This window comes from Schistocerca piceifrons, chromosome 2 (genome assembly GCF_021461385.2).
Source record: "Schistocerca piceifrons isolate TAMUIC-IGC-003096 chromosome 2, iqSchPice1.1, whole genome shotgun sequence".
Taxonomy (NCBI): Eukaryota; Metazoa; Arthropoda; class Insecta; order Orthoptera; family Acrididae; genus Schistocerca; species Schistocerca piceifrons.
Genome location: NC_060139.1, coordinates 401,451,651 through 401,479,145, shown reverse-complemented (window position 1 = coordinate 401,479,145; position 27,495 = coordinate 401,451,651). Strand labels below are relative to the sequence as shown.

At 35.9% G+C, this 27,495-nt stretch overlaps 1 protein-coding gene across 2 annotated transcripts in view; it reads left to right on the top strand.

The window, feature by feature from the left end:
* LOC124774907 (origin recognition complex subunit 4) overlaps positions 1-26,721 on the top strand; it is a 98,253-nt gene extending 71,532 nt beyond the window's left edge. Inside the window, exons 7-8 of one of the 2 annotated variants that reach the window (XM_047249579.1) lie at positions 13,625-13,777; positions 26,439-26,721. In XM_047249579.1, the coding sequence (XP_047105535.1) occupies positions 13,625-13,777; positions 26,439-26,633 (348 nt within the window). In that variant the 3' untranslated portion in view covers positions 26,634-26,721. The remainder of the gene's footprint in view (positions 1-13,624; positions 13,778-26,438) is intronic. The other variant, XM_047249580.1, reaches the window with a different exon arrangement.
* Positions 26,722-27,495: the final 774 nt, after the last annotated feature.

Here is a 27,495-nt window from a genome sequence, read left to right as displayed (position 1 = left end):
TTTGATAGGCCACTAAAACACTTCATTCGAGTCATGTGATACCTGTGATGTCACTGGCTAGCTCGTTGCTCCTACTGTCATAATGCTAATTCACAGTCATGTCTTGCTTTGGAATTTACCATTCAGAAAATGGGTTACATATGGTGTGTGGTGTCATAGCGTATAAATACATCTATAAAATCTCCTGAAAAGTTGTTCTTGAGTGTTCTAAAGAATGAGAAGATGCATAAAATATGATTGCATTGTACTAGTAAATTGCAATGTTGACGCACAAGTTCACTTACAACGAAAGATGGCACCATTCATCGAAATTAAACTCCTACTGAAAATTGCTGTTTTACCCAACTACACCTCAGTTATTCGGTATAGCTCAGTTGTTAAAAGCCGTAGACCATTGAATTGTATAAAATTATGTTCATAGATTACTGGTTTGAACCTAACACTAAAGAACACTTTAACTTATTTGTAAAATGACTCGACAGTCCTCTCATATGGAAACTAAATCACAATTACAAACCTCTACCACAGTGATCAGAAACAGAATATTATTGTATTTTCCTTGCTGTTTACATGCGCTTTCATTTGCAATCACTGTTCACACGTCGCATTCAAAAAGATGTTTTCTAGTGAATGTTACCACACACTTTCTGCTTTATTAGAAACAATTTTTTTATCTTCGTATTATCCAGCTAGGATCCTTGTTAGTTAAACTTTTGCAGCTTCGTCATCTTAAATAAAGGTCAAGTAAGTCTGCATCAGACATCATTATTTTACAATAACAAACATCACAGACCTTATGTTTGTGTCACCTGCAAGTTGTACCTCTCTGTATAATCTCATCATCGTATGCCTCATTGTACTGTAGGTGTATGATGATATCTTCACTACTAGCAGTTCTTTTCAAAAACTTGAATTGTTTGTTTGCGAAATAAAAGTATTTATCCTCTGTTGTTCATTTCTCAGGCCAAGACTAATGTGAAGCTATATATAATAAATCCTACAATCGAAAACAACTGCTACAATCAGTTCTTGTTAATGCTATTTTTGTATTTCATGTAAAACTTTGAAATATACATGACCCTTTGTAATGGATCTGGGAGATGTATTATTTTATACCGGATTTGTCGATACCAAATTGTAAATGTTTTCTTATATTTTTTGTCAGAATTTTTTTATTATAATTTGCCTTATTGTATGTTAATTTACTTATATTTTTGAGAGTGAAAGCATATTGATTACTATTAGTAAATGTGTCGAAGAATAGCAAAGAGACTGATTATAAGTGGAAGCTTGTGTGTTGTGTAAAATGTCTTTGACGCTGGAGTCGTCTTTGAATATAGTTAGTCGGCAGTTAACTCTTGGTGTGTGTTGACGGTAGAATAATGTGCAGATTGACGTCATAAGTAATTTTGAATTATGTTACTATTTTTTTATATAAACTTTAAGAAGGAACTACATTCGAAGAAATGGTATTTGAAGCACCAAAAATGAGGCAAACACATTGAACCAGGTCATTTCTGTAGCCGACAAAACTGCAATTGTGGAATCATACTTCCACTAGACAACTGAAGCCAAGACCAATACCGCCTTGTAAACATCTAACGGAAAAGGTACTGCCACGAAATATGCCAAATTTAAGTAAATAAAAAATAGTGAGCATATTTCAACTTTGTGTATCAGCCGGGAGACCATATTTCAACTGGGGACTGTAGCCGGGATATTGTGTTCACGAGATCTTCAACAGTGCTACGAGGAAGAAAATGTTTGTGTGTTAATACCAGTTTTTTCAGAATGTGTTTTACAGTATTTGTGTTCATCGGGAAGTAAAAGTTTTGGAGAAGAAATGTTTCGGCAAAAAATATAATTTTCAACAGAAGAAAATACTTCAAGAATTTTTGTCAACAATCACATGGATGGAAAACGTGGATTTTCAACAGTAGAAGAGTATTCCAGATAAGTAACGAAACCCTCGTATTTTGTTAAAACAATCTTTTTATCTTGTTTTTTATTGTTGTGTATACATTTTTTTTCTTCACAATGACTTATGAGATTTTCGAGAGTATTGTGCCTAAAGTAGAAAGTAGTAACTTAATAGACTTTGAAAATCAGGACAGGTCAAATGTAACAGAAAGAACCGATCAATTTGATTTAAAAAGTTTTCTTGTAAATTTCATGAAAGAAATTAAACAATCAGTTGATGACAATAAGACTTACTGGGATGAAAAAATTGATGACATTTTGTTGCAAGTCCAAGCAGTCAATACCCAAGTGGGTGATCTATCGAACAGAGTTGGTAGTGTTGAGGAAAAAATTGAATCTGTGGAAGCAAAAGTAAATGAAATTGATGCTAAATTGAGCGATGAAATTAATACAGTAAAAAATGAGTTACTGGCAGATAGGGAAAGAGATTTAATTGATTTTAATGAGATAAAAGGGGAAATTATAAATTTGAATGAGAACACAAAAGTTTTAGTAAAAAATGTACAACAAGAAACTGACAATCGTTTGGTTACTCTAGAAAAAAAAGTAGAGTGCAATGATTTAAAAAACAAAAAATCTGTCAAAGAACTTAGCGAAAAAATTGAAAGTTTTGACATTGAATTTCAAAGCAAAAATCACAATGTCAACACATGCAATCTTGTATCTAATATTCCAGTGAAGCACTTTTCGGTAGATGGACCCTTACATCCCGTTGATTTTATACAGTATTGTAAGGATTGTTTTTTACCTCACTCAACAGATGATATGAAAATTAAATTTGTGAAAAAATTCTTGGAAGGGGAAGATTTGACTTGGGCAAACCAGATTGTAACGTTGGGGATGACCTTTTCAGAATTTGAATCAAAATTTCTGGAAAATTTTTGGGATGATCTTAAACAAACTAGAATCAAAAGTGAATTTTTGAATGGGAGAAACTATAGAGAATCAGATGGGAACATGAAACAATTTTGCAAAAGTGAATTTCAAAAACTTATCCATTTAACAAAACCTTTGGATGACTTGATCAAAATTGATACCTTAGAGAGAAGATTGCCATCAGCAATGCAGTTGAGTTTAGTTCATTGTCCTGATAGTAATGTAGAGCAGTTTCTCAATTATATAGAAAAGTTGGATAGGGTAACAACAAGAACACACAGTGGGTTTACTCAGAAAGGTAATGGTCAAAATTGGGGAAATGACAACTTTCAAAAAAGGGAACAAAACAATTATCATGGTGTCAGTCAAAATTCACGGGGATATAATAATTTTCAAAAGAAGGACCATAATTTTTATCCAAAACAAGAACAACATTTTCGTGGAAATAATCAACAAAATAGAGAACACTTTAGGGATCAAAATCACAGAAATTTTGATAGAGATCAGTACAACAGAAACTACCAACAATCAGGTAATGTTTGGCATAGGAATGGGAACAGAAATGTTGATCAGAGACATTGGCAGAACCACAATCAGCAGTTCAAGCAGGAACAAGTTGTAATTCAGGAAATAAAAAACGAGTAGACGTCCCCTTGAAGGTCCGCAAGGTTGAGGCAGAAGGTGAGCATGATGAAAGGACCAATGGATGTGACTATCACAAACCCAAACATGACAGTTCCAAACCTAAGCTATCACATGAGGTCATTAGTTGTTACTTATTGAAAAAATTTCAAGAGGAAAATAATGATGATATTGATAAAGATAAAATTTTCAATACACAAGAATATACAGTAGATAAAAGTAATTGTGATTCATTTAATTTAATAGAGTTTTACACTTGGGCAGAAAAGAACAACACTTTGTCAGATGATGTAATTTGTAGTAGTTCAGAGACGTGTGTGAATGAAAGAGAGAATGCATGCTGTGAGAATGAAAATATTGGTGAAAGGGATCTGGTAACTTTAGAAAGGGGAAATAATATTTTAGGTGATAATTTGAATGTGTATGACCTGAATATGTATAATGATAATGATGTTGATGATAAAGTTGATAATGATGGTAATGGTATGGATGATGATGTTGAGGAAAGGTGTTTCATTAGTTTAAATAGGGAGTTGGGTATACACATGGTTGAAAATGGATTAAATAGTGAAAATGTTATAGAAATTCCCAGGGATGTTACCAGGATGAATAAGGCTCACAAGCTGGGTGTATGTAAAAGTATGAATTTTGATGTTGTTGGTAAAGAATCTGACTACACAAATAATGATGACACATGTATAACTTCTAGCCTAAGTGAAACTTTTACAGATACTAATGACACACACACATTTCTTTTGACAAGAACTTTAGAAAGATGCTTATTAATGTATGTGGAACTGTATGTCCTGAGTGGTGGAAAAAGATGAGATATTTTATTTTTGAAAAGCTGAAGGATAAGTACTTCAATAGTATACAATGTGATTTGGATGAAAATTCTTGGCTATTTGAGATAATAGAGAGTACTAATGACAATTTTGTATCTTGGGCAAATTTTATAACTGTGACAAATAATACATGTAATGATATACCATATGATTCTGATAAGTATAGGTTTGGGGAAATTGAAAGTGATTTTTTACATGAGGATACAGGTTCTGAGAAAAGTGATCAATTTTGCAGTCCTTATATAAAAGTTCAAATTGGGTCATGGATTGGTAAATGTTTAATTGATACAGGAAGTGAGATCTTGGGAATATCTGAAAGGTTAAGCAAGAAATTGAAAGTGGGGAAAGATTTTGTTGAAATGCCAGTTGTTGGGGTAAAGATAAAAGGTGCTACTGGGAAGAGCAGTAAATTGGTAAAATGCCAGGCTTTAGTGACATTTTTAATTGAAGGCAAGTTGTTCACACATGGATGTTTTGTAATTCAGGAATTTAATGAGGATTTTCTTTTGGGTATGAATTGGATAGTAAAAGTAAATACAGCATTTGATTGGGTTGGAAGAAAACTTTTGATAGAAACTAGTGAAAGGGAATACATTCAGACAAATTTTGTGAACACACTTGGTGATCAGAGTAATGGAAATTTTGACAGTATCAATTTACTAAAAGAAAATAGATTGGAGAATATTGAAACTCATAGATTTGATACTGATGCAGTTGAATTTGGGAATTTAGTAAATTTGAAAATTTCAGAAACACAAAATTTATCTGGGGAGCAAAAACAACAGTTAGAAAATCTGCTATGGGAATACAGTGATGTTTTCAGTGATATACCTGGTGGGGTAAAGGGTTATCAGTGTGAGCTTCAGGTAAAACCTCATGAACCATTTTTCATAAAACCATACAGTATTGCAATATCAAAAAGACCTGCTGTTGAGAAAGAGCTGAAAAATATGGAAGGATGTAATATAATAGAAAGGAGTATCAGTGCATATAATAATCCTCTAGTAGTAGTTTCGAAAAAAGATGGTGAAGTAAGATTGGTTTTGGACTCTAGACACTTAAACAAAATTTTGTTCAGACAGACAGACCATCCCGAAAATATTGATGAGTTACTCTATAAATTTACAGATATAAAATATATGTCAAGTTTGGATCTAACTTTGGGTTTTCATCAGGTACCACTTTCGGTTAATTCTAGGAAATATACTGCTTTGTTGTACAATGGTAAGAGTTACCAATATTGTGTTGTGCCATTTGGGTTAAATTCTTCTGTTTTTGAATTTATAAGAGCTTTGGATCATGTACTGGGGCAAGAACTTGCGTCTAAACTGATAATTTATGTAGATGACATTTTGGTTACAGGGCAAAATTGGGAGGAACATTTTTCGATTTTGAAGTCAGTTTGTGAAAAACTTAGAAATTGTAAATTTGCAGTTTCTGAATTAAAATTTTTGGGTCATGTTGTCACAGACAAGGGAATTTTGGCAGATCCAGAAAAAATTAAAGCAATTTCAGAAATTCCTATTTCTAAGATTAAAATAACAATTAAAGTCATTCTTTGGGTTATGCGGTTATTACCGAAAACATATAAGTGATCAGAGTCTGAATGCACCATGTTTAAGTCAGTTACTTAAGAAAAACACTGTTTGGGTTTGGGATAAAAGTTGTCAGGAAGAGTTTGATAAAATTAAGCAAGAGTTGAGGAAGCAACACTTATTACACAGACCTGATTTTAATTTACCATTTTGTTTGAACACTGATAGCAGTAATTATGGGCTTGGAGCAGAGTTATTTCAAGAAAGAGTAGAGAATGGAGTTAAGATACATTGTACCATAGCATTTGCAAGCAGAATGTTGCTCAAGCATGAAAAAAATTATACAGTCACAGAGAAGGAACTTTTGGCAATTCATTGGGCTTTTACAAAATTTAGAATTTACCTTATTGGACATAAAACCATAGTATTTTCGGATCACAAAGCTTTGAGTTACTTATTGTTGTTGTTGTGGTCTTCAGTCCTGAGACTGGTTTGATGCAGCTCTCCATGCTACTCTATCCTGTGCAAGCTTCTTCATCTCCCAGTACCTACTGCAACCTACATCCTTCTGAATCTGCTTAGTGTATTCATCTCTTGGTCTCCCTCTACGATTTTTACCCTCCATGCTGCCCTCCAATGCTAAATTTGTGAGCCCTTGATGCCTCAAAACATGTCCTACCAACCGATCCCTTCTTCTAGTCAAACTGTGCCACAAACTTCTCTTCTCCCCAATCCTATTCAATACCTCCTCATTAGTTACGTGATCTACCCACCTTATCTTCAGCATTCTTCTGTAGCACCACATTTCGAAAGCTTCTATTCTCTTCTTGTCCAAACTAGTTATCGTCCATGTTTCACTTCCATACATGGCTACACTCCATACAAATACTTTCAGAAACGACTTCCTGACACTTAAATCTATATTCGATGTTAACAAATTTCTCTTCTTCAGAAACGATTTCCTTGCCATTGCCAGTCTACATTTTATATCCTCTCTACTTCGACCATCATCAGTTATTTTACTCCCTAAATAGCAAAACTCCTTTACTACTTTAAGTGTCTCATTTCCTAATCTAATTCCCTCAGCATCACCCGATTTAATTTGACTACATTCCATTATCCTCGTTTTGCTTTTGTTGATGTTCATCTTATATCCTCCTTTCAAGACACTGTCCATTCCGTTCAACTGCTCTTCCAAGTCCTTTGCTGTCTCTGACAGAATTACAATGTCATCGGCGAACCTCAAAGTTTTTATTTCTTCTCCATGGATTTTAATACCTACTCCAAATTTTTCTTTTGTTTCCTTTACTGCTTGCTCAATATACAGATTGAATAACATCGGGGAGAGGCTACAACCCTGTCTCACTCCCTTCCCAACCACTGCTTCCCTTTCATGCCCCTCGACTCTTATAACTGCCATCTGATTTCTGTACAAATTGTAAATAGCCTTTCGCTCCCTGTATTTTATACCTGCCACCTTCAGAATTTGAAAGAGAGTATTCCAGTTAACATTGTCAAAAGCTTTCTCTAAGTCTACAAATGCTAGAAACGTAGGTTTGCCTTTTCTTAATCTTTCTTCTAAGATAAGTGGTAGGGTTAGTATTGCCTCACGTGTTCCAACATTTCTACGGAATCCAAACTGATCTTCCCCGAGGTCCGTTTCTACCAGTTTTTCCATTCGTCTGTAAAGAATTCGCGTTAGTATTTTGCAGCTGTGACTTATTAAACTGATAGTTCGGTAATTTTCACATCTGTCAACACCTGCTTTCTTTGGGATTGGAATTATTATATTCTTCTTGAAGTCTGAGGGTATTTCGCCTGTCTCATACATCTTGCTCACCAGATGGTAGAGTTTTGTCATGACTGGCTCTCCCAAGGCCGTCAGTATTTCTAATGGAATGTTGTCTACACCCGGGGCCTTGTTTCGACTTGTTTTGAGTTACTTACAAGAGTGCAAATTATACCACGTAGATTGACCAGATGGGCAATATTACTGCAACAGTTTGACTTTGAAATCAAACACATAAAAGGTTCTGAGAATGTAGTAGCTGATTCACTTTCAAGGTTACCAATTGAGGGAGAAAAGGACATTTTTGAACAAGAGGAGGAAAAACAATTTAAAATTAGATACTTGAAAGGGGTGGAAAATGAGAAAACAATTAGAGCTATGTGTAACAAAATTAGAAAAAATCAAAATTTGGATCAGAGTTGGAAATTAATCAAAGAATGTTTAGGCAAGAAGGGGTATGAGAAACTTGATAAGTTTTACAAATTACATAAGGGGATTTTATTTCGAAGAACAGATGTAGATTCTGATAATTGGAAACTGTGTTGGCCAGAGGCAGATGCTGATAAGCTGATCATTTACATACATGAAAGTTTTGGTCATTGTGGGATACAGAAGTGCATTCAAAAGATACAAGAAAATGTTTATTTTTACAATATTGGAAAGAAGGTAAGAAAATAATTGGCAACCTGTGACAAATGTCAGAGAGTTAAAGTGAGCAATCAAAGATGTGGTGGAGAGATGCAAAACATTATTCCGGAAAAACCTTTAGATCTTATCGCAGTGGACTTATATGGAATGTTACCAAAGGGTAAAGGTGGTCACTGTTACATATTTGTTATGGTAGATGTATTTTCAAAATTAATTAAACTATATCCAGTGAAAAAAGCTACTAGCCATGAAATTATAATAAAAATTGAAAGAGATTATTTCCCACAGGTGGGTAAACCAAAAGCTATATTATCAGATAATGGTTCACAGTTCACCTCTAAAATTTGGAAAAAGTTTATTGAAAGATCAAAATTGAAGCATATACTTATGTCTGTTTATTCTCCATCCACCAGTCCTGCAGAAAGATATATGAGGGAAATTGGGAGACTTTGTAGAACCTATTGTAGCCATAAACATCCAACCTGGTTTGAGCACATTCGAAATTTTGAAGATATTATGAATAGCCTACAACATAGTTCCACAGGATTTTCACCGTATGAGATTATGTTTAATATTAGACCTTCAAATCTTATATCAGAACTTACTGAATTTCCTAAATGTACACCTTTAATTATGCAAGAGAGAGAAGATATTGTCAGGGAAACTATCAGGAAACAAGGGGAAAAGAGGAATAAAAGACATAACAATAGGGTAAAATTAACCACTTTCAAAATTGGGGATCTTGTTCTGGTCAAATCTCATGAAAAATCAAATATGTTAACTTCAGAAATTAAAAAATTCTTTGATATCTATATTGGGCCTTTTGAAGTCATAGAAAATCCACACCCTAATGCTTATCGTTTGGTGTATCCTAAGTCAAAGAAATTATTTGGTCTCAGGAATGTCGTCTCTTTGAAACTATATAAACAGAAATCATAATTTCAAAATTTAAATAACCTATTATCATCTAAAACAAAAGTCCTCCACTGGAATATGCTTGTTAGAACAAAACTACCTGTACAACCAAGTATGTATATTTGCATGTATAAATTAATAATTTGAAGTCACATGTTAATTGAAACAGATGGGAAAAAACACTGTTGTAACAAAGGAAAAAAAAGTCTCCATAGTGAGCATTTCTGAATTTTTCTAATTTTTGGAAGCTAAGTCTTCCCTGTGGGTGAAGGCATGCATGTGAGGACATGCATGCAAAGGTATAAGTTTCAAAAACAGTTTTAGATAAAGCCTCATGATATATGAACAATTTATTGTTGTTTATACTGATGTTGTGGGGAGCGAAAGTACTCTTCACAAGAATGTGACTTGTAGTAATATTATACTAGAGAGGCAGGTGTACATAAATAATTGCAAAAAATTTAGATAATACTGATGTATCTTTAGCTGTACTAAAAGACAAAAATCATAACCAAAAAAAAGTACAAAATAAAAAAACATGAGTAAAAATAAAAAAAATTAAAAAGAAAATCATAAGCAAAAAAAAAAAAAAATACAAAACAAAAAGCATGAGTAAAAAAATTAAAAAATCTTTTAAAAAGAAAATCATAAGCAAAAAAATATACAAAAAAAACATGAGTAAAAAAAATTCAAGAAAGAAAATCAGAAGTAAAAATATATAAAAGGCCAATATATAGGGAAAAAAACACTACACTATATATGTCCAGTATCATTTTTACTGTACAATATGTAAGCATAACGAAATTAACATTAATATAAAAAAAATTTAAATCTTATTCTAGGAAATGAGTTTTACCTTTCTATTATTTTCAATCTGTATGCTGTATGTTAGAATATTTCTCATGTATGTTTTATACCATGTATATTTGTCATGTCAAATAATTTCTTTACTTGAATTTTTTGTGTATGAGATTGATGGGGAAGAAACATTGCAACAACAGCCAGTAACAAATCCACAGATTCAAAGAGTCCAAATTTGGAAGAGGTTATCAGACTGCATCATTAATGTACTAATTGTGTAATACAGATCCATTACTGAGAGTGGTCGGGATTTTGTTGTATATGTCCATAACAACAAAAGCCCTGGGGAGCAGTTGTAATGGATCTGGGAGATGTGTTATTTTCTACCGGATTTGTCGATACCAAATTGTAAATGTTTTCTTATATTTTTTGTCAGAATTTTTTTATTATAATTTGCCTTATTATATGTTAATTTACTTATATTGTTGAGAGTGAAAGCATATTGATTACTATTAGTAAATGTGTCGAAGAATAGCATAGAGACTGATTACAAGTGGAAGCTTGTGTGTTGTGTAAAATGTCTTTGACGCTGGAGTCGTCTTTGAATATAGTCAGTCGGCAGTTAACTCTTGGTGTGTGTTGACGGTAGAACAATGTGCAGGTTGCCGTCATAAATAATTTTGAATTATGTTACTATTTTTTTATATAAACTTTAAGAAGAAACTACATTCGAAGAAATGGTATTTGAAGCACCAAAAATGAGGCAAACACATTGAACCAGGTCATTTCTGCAGCCGACAAAACTGCAATTGTGGAATCATACTTCCACTAGACAACTGAAGCCAAGACCAATACCGCCTTGTAAACATCTAATGGAAAAGGTACTGCCACGAAATATGCCAAATTTAAGTAAATAAAAAATAGTGAGCATATTTCAACTTTGTGTATCAGAAGGGAAACCATATTTCACATTCCAGGATACCTCTTTTTCTGTAGTCGGATGCGCCGTCCATTACGCCGCCAGAGGCCAGCTGGATGCAGTGTCTCGGCTGAGTATCTTCTGTAGAGGACCTCAGCACAAAGTTTTGGAAAGGATGATTTTATTGTGCTTTGGGTTGTAGCTCATGACTGATAATTGACAATCTAGTTACAGTACATGTACCCTTTTCCAAAAGTTCTGCAATTCATTACTTTTGAGCAAGTTTAAAGATGTTGCAGGGAGAAGAGAAAAGACTGTCCGTCGTTCACATGTTGCTGCTGTAAATGGGTGAAGCATAAATGTATTAACTTTCGCAAGGCGCCCACTATCAGCACTCACAAAATTTGTTTTTATTGTTACTTAAAAGATGTAATTGGTTTTCCATAATTAAATAGCTAATTTGTTTGCAGAAAAAGTACATAAACACCTTGTAACTTCTGCTAATGCTCCTATAACACAAATATAGCTTCATCTTACTCCTAGTCTGTGACATCACTAAAGCATCAGCCAGTAAAAGAGCATTCTTGGATCACGTGGCCAGAATTTGATTATTTAATGATTTTTAAGCTTTAATTACCTAAAAGTAACAGATATTTTGTGAGAATAATGATCATAAGTGCTATTTAAATGTTGTTATCAATCAGAGTATCAACAACGCAAAACATGTTTTTAACACAGGAAAATAGCCTATTGGCGTACTTTGGTGATGCAATGAAACTGGTGAAATTAACAATATGAATGAACATCATTCCTTGACAAGAATACATTGTAATGTCCCAGTGTACAATGCTTCATACAGTATGATGAAAGTGTTAAGTTTCTCTCTATTTCAGTAGACATCGTTAGTTATATAGTATTTGCAGGCTTTTTAAATCAAGATGTTGCTGTAATAGGTCAACCAGAATATTGTTGTATTATTGAAAGTAATTATGAATAAATAAAGTTATAGTGAAGCATTTAGGCAGTCGTATTCCTGCCCGGATAGCTGTGAATGCTGGCATGACACTTCTGGAATTTGGAGAGGTGTACTGGCTTCAGCTTGAATTCGTTTGTAGGATTAACGAGTGCTGGTGTGCTGGTCACCCTAGATGTTGTTTTTATGTGGTTTCCCACATCGAACAAGGTGAATACTGTGCTGGCACCCATGTTCCTTCTGAGTTACGTGACTCACATATATTTAGAAAACATTTCTTGATGGTAATGTCTCATTTCTTTCAAGTAGCATAAAAGTGTAAGTAGGTATCGCCACTGAAGTAAATAAATGCTTTTTTCCCACCCTTTGCAGTTTGTTTTAAGACAACAATTACCAAGTAAAAATCAAAATTACATTACAATTTATGTTCTCCATGGCCTCGGGTGTGTACATTTGGTTGTCTGTGTGGTTGTGTGTTTAAATGTGTGTAATTCTACCAGAAAAAAGATAAGAGATCGAAAGATAGAGTGGATACTATTTTCTGTTACACATTTCTCCACTCCACACATCAGTCCACTATAGGTAAGTGGTAGCTTTTCCCTTATGTTACATATTTTTTCAAGTTTATATTACCTAGAAAATACTTTTTTTATTGCTATAATGTTATTGGTTTTGCTCCGGAATTTTGATTTATAAACTGTATATTTAAAAGTTGATATTGTGCGCACTAAGAAAATTTGCTAGCATCTTGATCTACACTTATTTAAAGTACTAAGTTTTCTAATTATAGAAATGTTTGATTTTACCAAATAAACGATAACTTCAAAGTTTTATTACTTTAATACATAGTATAAAGGAATGGCAACTACTCACCTACAGCTGACTGACTTAATGTGCAATGATACGCATGACAGAAAAAAGTATTTATACTAGCTTTCGAGCTCCTGCTGTTTCTCTAGTTGAAATACATACATATGCAACCATGCACAAGCCTGTGGCCATGACTGTGTATATATTATTCCATCCAGGAATTGTCTTTATTATTATATTGTTTTGAAGATTTTGTTGTTTATATAAAATGTAATAATGAATGAATTAATTAATATTTAAAAAGGTTTATTGCTTGCTGGGTGGTATAACAAAATGGCTGATACTTAAGTTTTTAAGTAAAATGACATTCCCTTAAATTGTATAAAAGTATTTTAAAGAGTGAAAGTATTGGCATGAAACTGACAATGAAATTGTTACTAATGGGCATATACACAGCAGAAAGATTAGATTACACAAGTTTCCTGATCAGTAATTATTTCTCACATAAATAGAAACAGAAAAGTCATCATATCCTTCCACAGCTATGTAACAACTTACGTAGTCGTGTGAGGGAGGGAAGATAGTGCAATGAGTTATATCCCATTCTAATTATAAAATTTCAAGCTTTTTGTGAGATGTTGCACAGTTTACATCCAAATGGGGCCAATTATCCCATGAATAGAGTGAAGTAATTATTGTTCCAGTAGGTTATGTGATTTTTCTTTGTTATTAATGTGTCTTTTGGTGATTGCAAATTTTGGTGCTGTCAGTTTTATCTGGAAAGTTGTTTTGTTTTTGTATCAGCAAAATAATGCATTCGGCAGTTTATGTAGAAACATAACATGTCACCCTGTATTGAACTTTATAGAATTACATTTTACTTTTTTTCAGGTGATTGCCATGAAACATTTCACAGAAATATATAATGGAGAACCTTTCAATTTTGAACTTATTCTACGATCCTATTTAAGATTTGTCCGTCAGAATTCATCCATTTTAGTCACACAGAGATCCGTTATTCTTAAAGCATTCCAGCATTTGAAGGTAAACATGTTTACTGAAAACAACTTTCAGATCATTTATCTTTACCAAAGCTTAAAAACTTCCTCTTTCAAGTCTACTTGTTTCTAATCAGACTAATATAGTGTGTCTAAGAATATATGTAGACAGTCCTGTTGGCTCTTTGTTGCTTGTTCATAGCTGCAAAGTTTCTTTTGTATTATGTAGATTTTGGCAACGTAATTACTACACACAGTATTGGGCAGTAGTAGTCATGAGAGATATGATGTAGCTGGTACAAAATGCCTTGGGGTATCCAGTGTTGTTACTTTGTGGAAAGAGATCTGATAAAGAGAATGACAAAGCCATTTCGGAGTATTCAGTCAATAGATTGGACAGCAAACTGAGTTACGATATTGAGGATATGCTAAGAATGCTTCTCTTGTGAAGATCATGTCATTTTTTAGTGGTACAACATTGTAGAGCTTTGGAAACTGTGTAGGGAAGAAGGGCTGGGATGGGAGTGTTACTGATGGTGACTGGCACACAGATCTTCACTATCACTTTGAAAATTATGTGGGAGCATCCGAATACTTACTAAAACAGATATAGTGTATATACAATTACAATCTGCAGATGTAAGCTACACATTTAGTAGTGATGTTCGAACAAACATGCTAGCTTATTTTATGTATGTTTTCTCTTCGTTGTCCTATAAAAATGTCTGGACTACCGCAGCTGAAGTCAATAAACTATTTATTTTGCAAAATTAACTATAGCTGTATTATTATGGTAGGTAACTAAATACTTTCTGTCTTTGTTACCTAGTCTAATAAAAGGTCAACTTCTTACAATGCTGTTTGTAGACTTTTAATTTTAGCTGTCTATGAATAATCCAATATGTGCCAATATCTTTCAGGCTCTCCTTCGTGTCCTGTTCTTCTTTCATGTCTTTGTATGTTCATCCTCTTCTGACGTCATTCTTCATTCTAATTCTCTGCCTACATCTTCTCATTCCTTTCACTTTTTCCCTCACCTACACCTATACTTCATAAGCCTTCTTGCAGTGTGTGGCAGAGGGTACCTTGTGGACCATTGTCACTTCCCTTTTTTTGTTCCAGTTGTAAATGGTTCGCACAAAGGAAGATTGCTGATAAGCCTTTGTTTGGGTTTGAATCTCTCTGATTTTATCTTCATAGCCTTTTCACAAGGTACACGCAGGAGGAAGCAGTATATTGGCTGAGTGTTCTAGGAATGTACACTATAATTCTTTCTTGCAGACGATTTCAATGCAGTATATGTCCCAGCCAAGATTTTTTCTTCTTTCTAATCACTTCCAGTAACTTTCTTTCATCTCCTACTTTCTTCATCACTTCAGCATTCTTAAATCTCAGTCCATTTCACCTCAAGTATTCTTCTCCATAGCCAATTTCAAAACTTTCTTTCTTTTTAACTGTTCAAGACTCACTGCTTTAGAGCGCTACATTCCAGAGATAACATTAAGCAAATCTTTTCCTCAGCTCAATTGAAATTCTTCTAAACCTAATAACTACTTCACCTTTTCAAGTACTCTTATTCCCATAGGTACCCTACCCCTTATATCTTCTGTACAGGTTCCATTCCATGTCATTAAACTTCCCAAGTACAGAAAGGGCTGGCCAGTGTGGCTGACCGAGCGAGGTGGCGCAGTGGTTAGACACTGGACTCGCATTCGGGAGGACGACGGTTCAATCCCACGTCCGGCCATCCTGATTTAGGTTTTCCGTGATTTCCCTAAATCGCTCCAGGCAAATGCCGGGATGGTTCCTTTCAAAGGGCACGGCCGACTTCCTTCCCCGTCCTTCCCTAATCCGATGAGACCGATGACCTCGCTGTCTGGTCTCCTTCCCCGAAACAACCAACCAACCAGTGTGGCTGAGCGGTTCTAGGCGCTTCAGTCTGGCCGCTATGGTCGCAGGTTCGAATCCTGCCTCGAGCATAGATGTGTGTGATGCCCTTAGGTTAGTTAAGTTTAAGTAGTTCTAAGTTCTAGGGGACTGATGACCTCAGATGTTAAGTCCCATAGTGCTCAGAGCCATTTGAACCATTAGTACATAAAGGATTTTGCTTGCTCTATCTTTTTTCTTCTGAATATGTTTACCTGATCTTCCTTCTTCCTTATTCTCATCACTCTTGTCTTTCATATATTTATCGTAATTTCATACTCCTCATCTCTTTGTGCAACATACTCTGTAACTCCTCTTCTGGTTCCACCAGCACTGCTTGATCATTTGCATATTTTATAGCATTTATTCTTTCTCCTGCCATTACAGTGTGTCTTGCATCCTGTATGGCCCTACCTGACAGTTCTTCTCCATGTATGTTAAATAGCTTCATTGACAGTGAACATCTTTTCCTTACACCCTTTCCAATGCTCATCTTTCCATTTCCAAATCTGTCACAGTTTGCTTTGAATGTATCTTCTTTATTAATATTCTGTCTTTCCAGTCTATACCTCCTCCTTTGAAAATTATCAGCAGTACATTCCAGTTTTCTGTGTTGAATGCCTTCTCCAGTTGATTGTTCATTTCCGTTGTTGTTTCCCCAATCATCCTCAGACAGTCTGTAATGTTTCTCATTTCTTTCTTTTCTGAACTCATACTGGTCTTCACCAGTATTTTCCTCTGTTATCTTGTCAATTCTCCTGACTGTTTCTCATTATAGCCATTCTGGCATGAGTTGCCAGAGTTGGTGGTCATTCGTGCATGAGGTGTGCTTGCGTGTGCGAATGAATATTGTGTGTGTGTGTGTGTGTGTGTGTGTGTGTGTGTGTTTTTCCAACAAAGGCTGAGTAAGTGTCTTTTAATTATGCCTGTCTGCAACTTAGCATGTTATCTTTATGGTAAGTAGCAATGTATCTTTTCCTGCATTGTTGATATCCCTACCTGGAGTTTCCTTGTTTTATTACAGCCGTTGTAACATGACATAAAACTAATGATTGTATAGACTTTGCATCCTTTTGTGTTGCACTTTCTAGGTGAAGATACTTGAATGGTCTGAAGTAGATCTTGAGTCCAAATTCCTGTGTCCTAAATTGTGTTTACTACCCCAGTCAGTCTGGCTGTTGAATTTGGACCTAATGCTTTCAGTGCCTCAGATGTAACGTATCACAGCCCAATGCTTTCTTTTTCTGGAGCTTTGAATTGCTTTCTCCAATTCCCACTTCAGTATCTTAAGACCTCAGTCGTCTTCATTCTGTTGCCCTTCATCTACCAAAACCAGTCTGGTGTTATCTACCTGTGCACCATATAACCGTTACACATAATCCATCCAAACTTTCTTCTCTTCTTGTATACATACAGTACTTTTTCCATGTTTATTTAACATTCCTTGTTTGTTTATTTTCCTTGCATCTATTCTTGTTAAGGATTTCACTATTCTGTAAATTTCTTCCACTTTTCCTTTCTTTTCCTTCTTCTGTTTCCTCACATTGTGTTCTCATACAATACTCTCTTGCCTGGTCAGTTAACTTTCAGTTCATTATTCAATTTTATGGACTATATTCTGCCTTCTTCTAAATTGTTGTCTTTTTCCGTTTCTGCTTTCATCAGTTTTATCCAACATACTTCTTGTTACTCACTTTTTCTTATTTCTTGTTCTTTTGGCCTCTCCAGTGTCTTGAGTAACAGTCATCGAAATCCTATTAACAGAGGCCATTCAAGAGATCAATTTTTTTTTCTCCATAGTAATGCTGAAATTTTGGGGCGTTATTAAAAATCTTCTGATAGTTTACTGCAACCAATAAAATACTTTTGTAGTCTTTGTTGTGCTTGGTCTGAGTAGCTATTGACCAGCGTCTTGTGTATTCAGTGCTACTGGTTAATTTTTATCCATTTACTTTTGTTTAGTGAATTCTGTAAAATAATGAAGACAGTATGACGACTTCTTAATTCTTCAGTATTACACAAAGTAGAGTATTATTTTGGTAACACATTTTGTAGCATATCTGTTTGCTGTCTGACAGTGACACAGCTACTACCTTTGCTATTAGTACATCACACACCTAGCTGCATGCATGATGTTTCAAAGAGTTACACATTCTTTTCTTCAGATTCCCTATGCACAACTGATAGTTGTGTCCCCTTCCTGCAGCTGACACAAACATTGCAGACAATAAAGGGAAATGTTATTTTAACTTATTGAAAAATTAAGTGGCAAATCTATGTACTCAATTTGTTAGTCAGTGTTAATTTTGAACACGTCTTCATGTTCAGCCCCTCATCTGAATATGGAAGTACCTTCATTGGGATGAAAATCCATTGGAAATATGTGTCTATGGTAGATAATTGTACATTCTAAATGAAGGCCTGGGGAAAAATTATTTTGGAACATATAAGGAATTTTTAAATCTGTAAAATCAGTTGTGAATGTAAATGATGATTTTTGGTACATAACAGTTCTGAAAGTGCAAAAACTATGTTATCTCCAAACTAAATTATTGTAGATTAGCTTCCTCATGTATGGGAAATTTGTGTCCAGATGAACCAAAGGAACCCATATTTAAACTAATAAAGAATAGTGACAGTATTATGAAAAGGATAGATTGCTATGCATAACGTAGAAGAAATGTTGAGTTGCAGACAGACACAACAAAAATACTGCTATATATGTGAGCTTTCGACCAAAAGGCCTACTTCTAATGTAGAAAACACACCCACATATTCACACAAGCACAACTCACACACACATGACCACTGTCTGTGGTCACATAAAACAATGTCCAGAATGTATTGTCTACCAGCATTAGTCCTTGCAGTCACAAATAACTATGAACAGTTGCAAGTTTCTCCCAAAAATACTGATCCTGTTAATACTGATGGTGAGTAACACAAGTAAATGTTGAAACAAAGCTCATTTATCTGTATATTTGTATGATGATAATGTATTTTGTCAACTGGACATATATGAGATATGAGGTCTGTTCAAAAAATTCCGGAACATTTGTAGTTTTGCGCCAATGGTGTGTTGGAGTAAAATGTGGTTGATATCCCTGCACACACGTTTTAATGTGTAACTGCTAGAAGTTTCATTGTTGTCTGTGTGTTAGTTATTTTTCAGTGCTGTATTGAGTAGAACATTTTGTAGTGTAGTTTGCGAATTTTGTGATGGCAGAGTTAGAGGAGCAATGCGTCTACATTAAATTTTGCTGGAAACTTCAGAAAATGATGCAGGAAGGCTATGGTGAAGAGGGCTTCAGCCCTACTCAGTGTTATGAATGGCTGACAGTTTAAAAATGGCCAGACGGAAGTTAAAGATGACCCTTATGCAGGACACCCTTCGACGTCTACCAATGACATTCATATCAGGAACGACAACAAAATTGTGTGTGCCAATTGAAGACTGATTGTCAGAGAGATTGCAGAAAAATGTAACATTTCAATTGGATCGTGTCATGAAATCCTGACACAGCATCTTGGAATGCATCGTGTTGCCACCCAGTTCATTCCATGGTTCATGAGTGAAGACCAGAAAGATCTTTGCCTTGCAATGTGTGAAGATTTTTTGGATCATCCAAATCAGAACCAGATTTTCCTTAGGAGAATCATAGCTGATGAGGAGATGTAATGATGTTGAGACCTAGGTTCAATCTTCGCAATGGATTGGGAAAAGTTCTGGAGAAAAAAGCTTCTCAGGCAAAGTCAAATGTCAAACCCATGCCGATCGTTTTCTTTTATTTTGAAGGATTAGTTCATCATAAATTCATGCCATAGGGACACACAGTTAATCAATGGTACTACTGGGACGTGTTGGGACATCTGTGAGAAAACGTGAGAAAGAAATGGCCTGAAATGTGAAGACAATTTATGTCTCTTGCATCACGATAGGGCACCCACACTTTCATCCCTATTGGTGTGTGCCTGTTGCTCAAAAAATGAAACCATTGTGCTGCCTCATCCTGCATACTCTCCAGACATGGCCCCTGCGGACTTTCTTTTTTTTTTTCCAAAGTTCAAAACCCCAGTGAAAGGTGAAGATTTGCAAGGATAGATGAGATAAAAGAAAATTTGCAGACGGTGCGGAGAATATTTGCAGACGGTGCTTCATGCGATCCAGCAGGAGACATACCAAGACTGCTTCCGGAAGTGAAAACAGTGTTGGAGCAGAGTATCAATTGTGGAGGAGAGTCTTTCGAAGGAGACCATGCACAATAAGTAACATGTATGCGCAGAAAACATTTGTGGACAAAGTTCTGGAATTTTTTGAAAGACCTCGTACAGGAAAATTCTTGCATACAGCTGCTAAAACACTATTTCATCTCCTGATATTAACTTTCAGTGATCTTCTGGGTGAGCTGACAGACTGAAGCTACAGTGCTTGCTCAGGCATTTTAAATCCACAGGACATGCTGTTACACATGTGGCCACAGATACACAAGTTTCAATGACCGCAGTTACTGGCAAAGAGCTGTGCGTAAACTGGATATGTGGTTAGCTGGTTGACAAATCTTGAAATATTGATTTATGACTAACTGTGTAGTAATATCTTTGAGAGTTTGCTAAAGTGAGCACCATATTCTATGCTTTTCCCAAGCTGAAACCACTATCTCTGTTAATTAAATTCTCTGCTTGCTTCAGCGCTGACTCCCAAAAAGATGAAATTGACATTAGAATTTCGACGTTGTCATACTGCATAGTGACCATTGTCAATTTAGTGCCCTGACACAGCTGATTTATTGGGCTGTAAGGGCCTGGTGTACCTCTGGTGCTCCGTGCGTCTCCCTGATGTATGACAGGGCACACTTGCTGGGGATCTTGTAAACCTCAGCCTTGTGGAGTATTAAGTCATCTTTGATGTAACAAAAACAGTTCTTGTCTTCAGTAGAGGGCGGAAAACCACTTTCATTTTGTGCTTTGTGAAGATATCACCTATTTTTGATGATGGGCTTCCCACTTATGGCACAAAAACTGTGGATTTGAATCTCTTGGTGTCATCTCCCTCACACATGGAGTCCACCTTCAGTTTTATCTGTAGAGGGTACTCATTTGCTTCAAACATTTTTTAAAGTATCGAAGCTCGTCTGCAGGCTGCTCTCATCAGCAATGCTGTGTGTTCCGTGAATTAAAGTACACCCATCATTCAGGAAGGGCGGTGGCGCCTGTTTGCATGTAAATATAGATGCATATGAATCTGTTTCTGATAAACCGTGTGTCCAAAGATGCCATCATCTTTGCTCTGAGCCAAAACTTCCAAGCAACTAATGGCATATAAATATCTCAGCAGTGATTGACCAGCTAATTACAGATTCAGTTTATGCTTAGCTCTTTGCAATTGAACAACAACTGTAGCACTGCATGCACAGGGGCACGTTCCATGGGTTTAAAAGGCCAAAGTGAGCACTGTAACTGCAGTCTGTCAGATCACTTGGAAGATGACCTATTGTTACACAACAAAAATATCATGTGATTAAATAGTGTCAGTGGTGGCACATTCAAAATTTAATAGATCATTCATTATCCCACAACAACCTGAAGACACAATAAAATAGTAAATAACTTATCCCACTTACTCACTTTTTAGTCAATAATATCCACTCCATTAGAAACCAGCAGCATTTATACATGTTGTATAGTAAATGATAAAGATGTAATTTGATTTCAGCAGTGCCACCTTTACTTTTGATCAATCTTGGATTTTGGTGAAACATCGAATTTGTCTTGCAGCTATTTTCTGTACTCAGCCTAGTAATGATAGACACTGAGCACCTCATAGCAGTGTAACTAAAGAAAGTATAGTTACAACAACTTCAACATGATGGTTCAGAGGTTTCAAAATTCATATTAAATCAATAAATGAACAGAATTTACTTTTTCACAAAAATGTATTGTTCCTCTATTTAAAATGCAATAAAAAACTCATTAATACTCATAGTAATGCTGGTTCACATAGACAGTATTATTACAAATGTTCCCATGCACTTTTTGAGGGAACAGAACTATAGAGATCAGGTAGTCTGAAAACTTTAAATTCAGCTAACACTTTTCTACTGTTGCACAACAGGCAAATCTTTCACTGACTATGAAGAGATACATATACGAACGGTTATGTCATCTTCCATTAATATTGACACCTTGAGCTCTTTTCAATTGAATCTTGATGAGAGGTCAACTTTAATTTCAGATGTCCTTGAAACTTATATCACACCACATTAAATGTCAGATCTCACATCTTGATGATGAGCGCATGACCATTATTATTATTATTATTATTATTATTATTATTATTATTATACCATTTTGTACCATGTTAGGGTCCTCATTGCAGTAATTCTTACTCCAAAGTCCTTAGTAATCAGTTACGCTAAAATTTATTGCCAACTTTTCCTTGGGTGTTTTACCAATGCTTTTATGTAAAACAAAATATTCATCAAGTCCTGTCTCTCATGTAACAAATAAACTACACAAATTTTCTTGTAAATAACAAAATTTGCACAATTATATTTAATTTTACAGAATGCAAAATGTATGTGCATTAATGCACAATGACTGCCTCTGGTTGCAGTTATCTTTGATTACTGTCAGTCATGACATGTAAACCCAAGTGATGGCAGGGCTAACCAACTAGATGAAATTAAGAGCTATCCTGTTCGATACAGAGACGACAATTGGGTGTATATTAAGCCATATATTATCTTCATTAGCATATACCTGTTAAATCCTTGATTGCAGATACACTTCCAAGCACAGCTGTCTTGGCCACAGCTGTTGCGACGACAGTTCAAACCCGCATGTGGTCATCCTGATTTAGGTTTTCCGTGATTTCCCTCATTCATACGTAAGGCAAATGCCAGGATGGCTCCTCTGAAAGGGCACAGCTGCTTTCCTTCTCCATCCTTCCCTACTGCGAGCTTGTGCTCCATCTCTAATGACCTCATTGTCGAAGAGATAAACACTAATGTCGTCGTCGTCATTGTTGTCCTCCTCCTCCTCCTCCTCCTCCTCTTGCAGCTGTTTTGGGCACCTTTTCGCAGACACTTCGCACCAGTAACTCCACTCACAGACACAGCATGATCCATTGTATGTTTCATTCTCGTAAAGATACCAAGATCTTCAAATTATTACAAACTGCACTTGAATGATAGGTTTATAAACTTGCAGCTGCTAGCAGAATTAAACAGAGAGACAACTACAAACTGGGGAGAGAGGAGATGCACCACAGAATTGGACTTTGTAGGCTGAGATCTGTTGGCACTTCACCTGTGGATTTCTTTAGGATTATCAGCATTTTCTTGGATGTAGGTTGGCAGTGCTACTTGGGTGTTGTGAAGGAGGCAGTATGCCAGAGCATGACAAATTAAAACGTTTCATCACTTAAGAGGTGGCTTATCACAAGAAGATAAACTACAAGACAAGCTTTATAAATGGACCATGTACGTTCTTAAGGGAACACCTCTTCTCAACACAGTGAATTGGCATTGGAGAAGGGTATGAACTTCATTCTGTGGACATCATTAGCTCAATCGAATGGGGAATCTCAAAAATACTCAGGGTCACTGCCGAGAAGATCAGGCAGGATACCTGTCACACTCTGACGCAGGTGCAAACACACAAGAATAATATTTCATCTACAGAAGTGTCAGCATTTTGATCACCAAGAGAGGATCCTAATATTAAGGAAACACAGCTGTTATCCTCTCAGACAGATGTACTTATGCAAGTTAAACCAGTTATTGGATGGCTGCATACTAAACCAGGATCCTACAGCCAACATATAGTGAAAAACTTTAGAGCTCCTTAAGACCAGCGCGATCTCTGATGATGTAGTAGCCAAGAGATTACATGCGCAGGCACCCTTCCTTCTCACGCTGTACATATTCCGTAACATTCACGTGGACTGTATGCTGCTGAGCCCTGTTGTAAACAATGTTGGGGTGCTTGCAATATATCTGGCATCCCAGAATAGCCATTTAGTGGGAAAATGTGAGAACCACATATGCAACTTGCAAGACTTCGTTCATCAGCTCAAGAACTTAAGATACACATCATTTAATATATATGTTAGTTTTGATGTGGTCTCACTTTTCACTTGAGTGCCATTGCCAGAATTGCTGTTACTCATTGATGAGAAGCTGGAAGGGGATCTTGTAGATTAGTTCAAGGACATGTGCACTTCAACCTATTTTTTTATTCTGTGACTAATTCTTTGAACAAATTGACAGCATCGCAGTGGGCGGTATACTGCCACCCATTGTGGCTTGTCTTTTGTATGAGAGTTTGCGGATAAAGCACTCCGCTCAGTGGATTTCAAACTTACATACTTTTGGCAATACCTGGTGCAGTGTTATGTGGCTTTTATTTTATCAGTTGATTTGTTTTCACCACATAATGTATCACTTTTCGTTCTGACGCCGCAACTCTTCCTTTCCTATATCTTTATTACTGTTTATCTATATAAATGATGAACTATTGGTTTTGCCGTTTAACAACTTTTTAATAACTGCGGGTCCCACCTAATGTGTCACCCGCCTATACGTTTTACACGAACCTTTCAAGACTCGATCGATCTGTTTACAAAGAGAAATCAGAATATCTCTTCGTTTGACGTTGCCCAACAACGACTTGGAAGCTCGACGCCCTCACAGCCCAGGCTTGTTCATGGCTCGCAGCGGTTTGCAGCATTCATTTTATTCCTTGCCCACTTGCCGCTACATCGAACTTTTGTGGTAATTGTTGGGCAACGTCTTCCACGTTATCTGCAACTTAAATAAACTTTCTTCCCACAGTATTTCTGAAAACCCAAAAACAAACTTAAAGAACATAATAGTAATAACTGTTCTTACAATTATTCGTATAAGTTTTGGTCGATTTAATGAGGGGTGGGACAGGCCTAAATCTTGTGACACCACACTGGATGTCAACTTTGTAATCTTGCTTCGTGGCACTGCATTCCTGGCTGTACTTCTACATCATCTCAGTTCTCTTCATCCTAACATTATGTTTACAATGGATGTGGAGAAAAAAGGCAAACAAATCTTCCCGCTTGTGTAGATGTGGAGAAAAGATGATGATGCCTTGGGTCATGCTGTGTGTCATATACCAACACACATGGATTTATACCTGCAGCCCACCATCAAAGTAGTATGCTTAGGACGTGGGGCCATAGAGCACAAGTCATTTTGGATTCAGACAGCTTTTCTGATGAGCTGCACCATACCATATGCCTGAAAAATGGATGTTTCAGACAGTGTGAGAAATTGGAGAATGGCTGTCTTCCCATATGTTGGTGCATCTTCAAAAATGGGAAGATAACTGACGAAAATGTGTAGTTAAATGCATCTTCCATCCAGCAACAAAATTCAGTGCTCTACCGCTCTGTTAAACAAAAACCTTGATTTGAGAAAGATGGGCACTTATAAGTGTCCCTATAACTGTGGTCATATTTTGGACAGACTTGCACTGTGGAAGACAAATGCATCAAACATTGACATTTTGTCTGGACCAACTAGGAATGTCTGCCATGGTTGACCATTAACTCAGTATGGGGCACAACATAGTCTACAAAAGGTTCTAAAATTCTCTCATTGACGATTCTTACTGAGACAGTGTAATTAAAAGAAAAGAAAAATAAAATGAAAAGAAAGGTTGCAATTCACAGTTCAACAAATCTCATGAACGGAGATTAACTGGTTTCACAATTAGCACAGCATGGGTTTCAGTGCTGGTAATATTTAAGTCACAGCCACCGAAAGAGAGACTACTGGTCACTCACTTACCTAAGTAATCAGACGACAACTGAATGAAGTGGCCACCACACACGTGCAGAACACGTATTCTAGTTCATGGCTTCCAACAGTCTGCTGGAGTAGCCAGGCAGCAATGTGCAGGAGTTATGACAGGTGACATAGCAGTCCTCCCCATAGTTGATCAGGAACATTTCGCTACTGCCCACCAAATTTGGTGCCTTTGTGCCTGCATGTTTCCCATTTAGACGGGTACAAATAGGAGGCTCCAGTCATAGCTCAGCATTGTGTTCATTACACCTGAAAATAGTGAACAGTTGTGCTGATGAAATATCATGCGTATTTCACAGTAATATCCAGCATTTCACCCAGGAAATGTTTCTACATGTAATCTGTGAGCAAAGCATTAAGATTCACCATATTTAATTTTATATATATGGTTTAGGCTAAACAAGATCATTCAGATTTGGATTTCCTTTATTTTGGCCGTAATTTAGTCTCTTTAGGGTTCTATTGTGATAGCAGGCTTGGCTGTTTAATAAAGAAGAAAATAGTGCAGATATTTCTACGTCATCGATCTCCTGCATTGAAAGTTAAAAAATTTGACAAAATTTTCTCTTTTCTCGGTATGATACTGGCAAGTAATGCCATGCAACTCTTATTGTGTTGTCATTGTTTGATTATTTATCATCTCTCTTTTTACACAGTGTCAGTATTTGCCGTAGTTTCCTGTTGTCCGTGTCATATCTAATTTTTTGTCCTAGTCTGGCAATGAAATCAGTAATTTCAAAGCCTTATTTCTAGTCTGTGTTCTTATGTTGATCATGCCAATGGCTGTTTGTTTTATACATATAAACTACAGGCTAGACACAGTAAGATAGTCAGCTCTGGTGAAGCAGTTTGCGAGAACACTCATGAAAGGGAATTAAAAATATATTTCATGGTTATTGTTCATTGTAAAACAGTTTATCTTACCCCCCATTTTTTCAGGTCATGGAATTTATCAAGCTTTTGGAAGGTGAAGATGAAGAAGAGTACAATGAACTTTCCATTGGGAGGCAAAAGCAAGACGAATTTAAAATGTACAGGTTAATGATAACAGACGATCAAATTGATGCTGCCATCAGGGCTTACCCTAACCTACCAACTGAAGTGTCTCAGTGGGCCTGTAGTAGTTTACAGTAAAGAAGAAGAAAATGTGAGACAGCAAATAGCAAATAAATAAGCGTTTGTACCTCTTTTTAAAAATTAAAGAATGTTCTTAGTAACATGAGGATGTCTATACAATGTTACTGATATTCTTCTTTAATTCAGAGGAATGGTGTAAAATTTTAATCTCTGTTTGTATCAAACAAATATTTATAAGACAATAATAATAATGATTTATATAAGTTTTAATTTGTTTGATGTGTATTATTAAGATAAAAAAATCTTCGCCACCTACCTGGCTGCCACAGCGATATGCACTAGAAAAATGCATTATCCATCTTGCTCTCACTATAGACTGTAAGTAGCTTGTCTGTTTCAAAAGCTTGGAAAAAGGATATAAAAATATTTCATCGCAATACCCTTCACATACACAGTTGGGAAAATTAGGCAGATACAAAATGAAATAGCACAAAAATGTTTCTGAAATATGACATAAAATGAGAAAGCATCTAACAGCACTGTAGTTCACCTTTCACCAAAGAACAGTGCGATTTTCAGAAGCTATTTCTTTTAGCACTACTACAACTACACTCCATAAGCCGATTTATAGTTCTTAGCAGAGTATACTGTGTATATCAGTCATTCCTCCATTCCTTTCCTGTTCCATTTGCACTAAGTACGTAAACCCATAATGAAATGTAGAACTCTTCCTGGGATCTTTTGTATGTTGTTGTTGTTGTGGTCTTCTGTCCTGAGACTGGTTTGATGCAGCTCTCCATGCTAATCTATCCTGTGCAAGCTCCTTCATCTCCCAGTACCTACTGCAACCTACACCCTTCTGAATCTGCTTAGTGTATTCATCTCTTGGTCTCCCTCTACGGTTTTTTACCCTCCACGC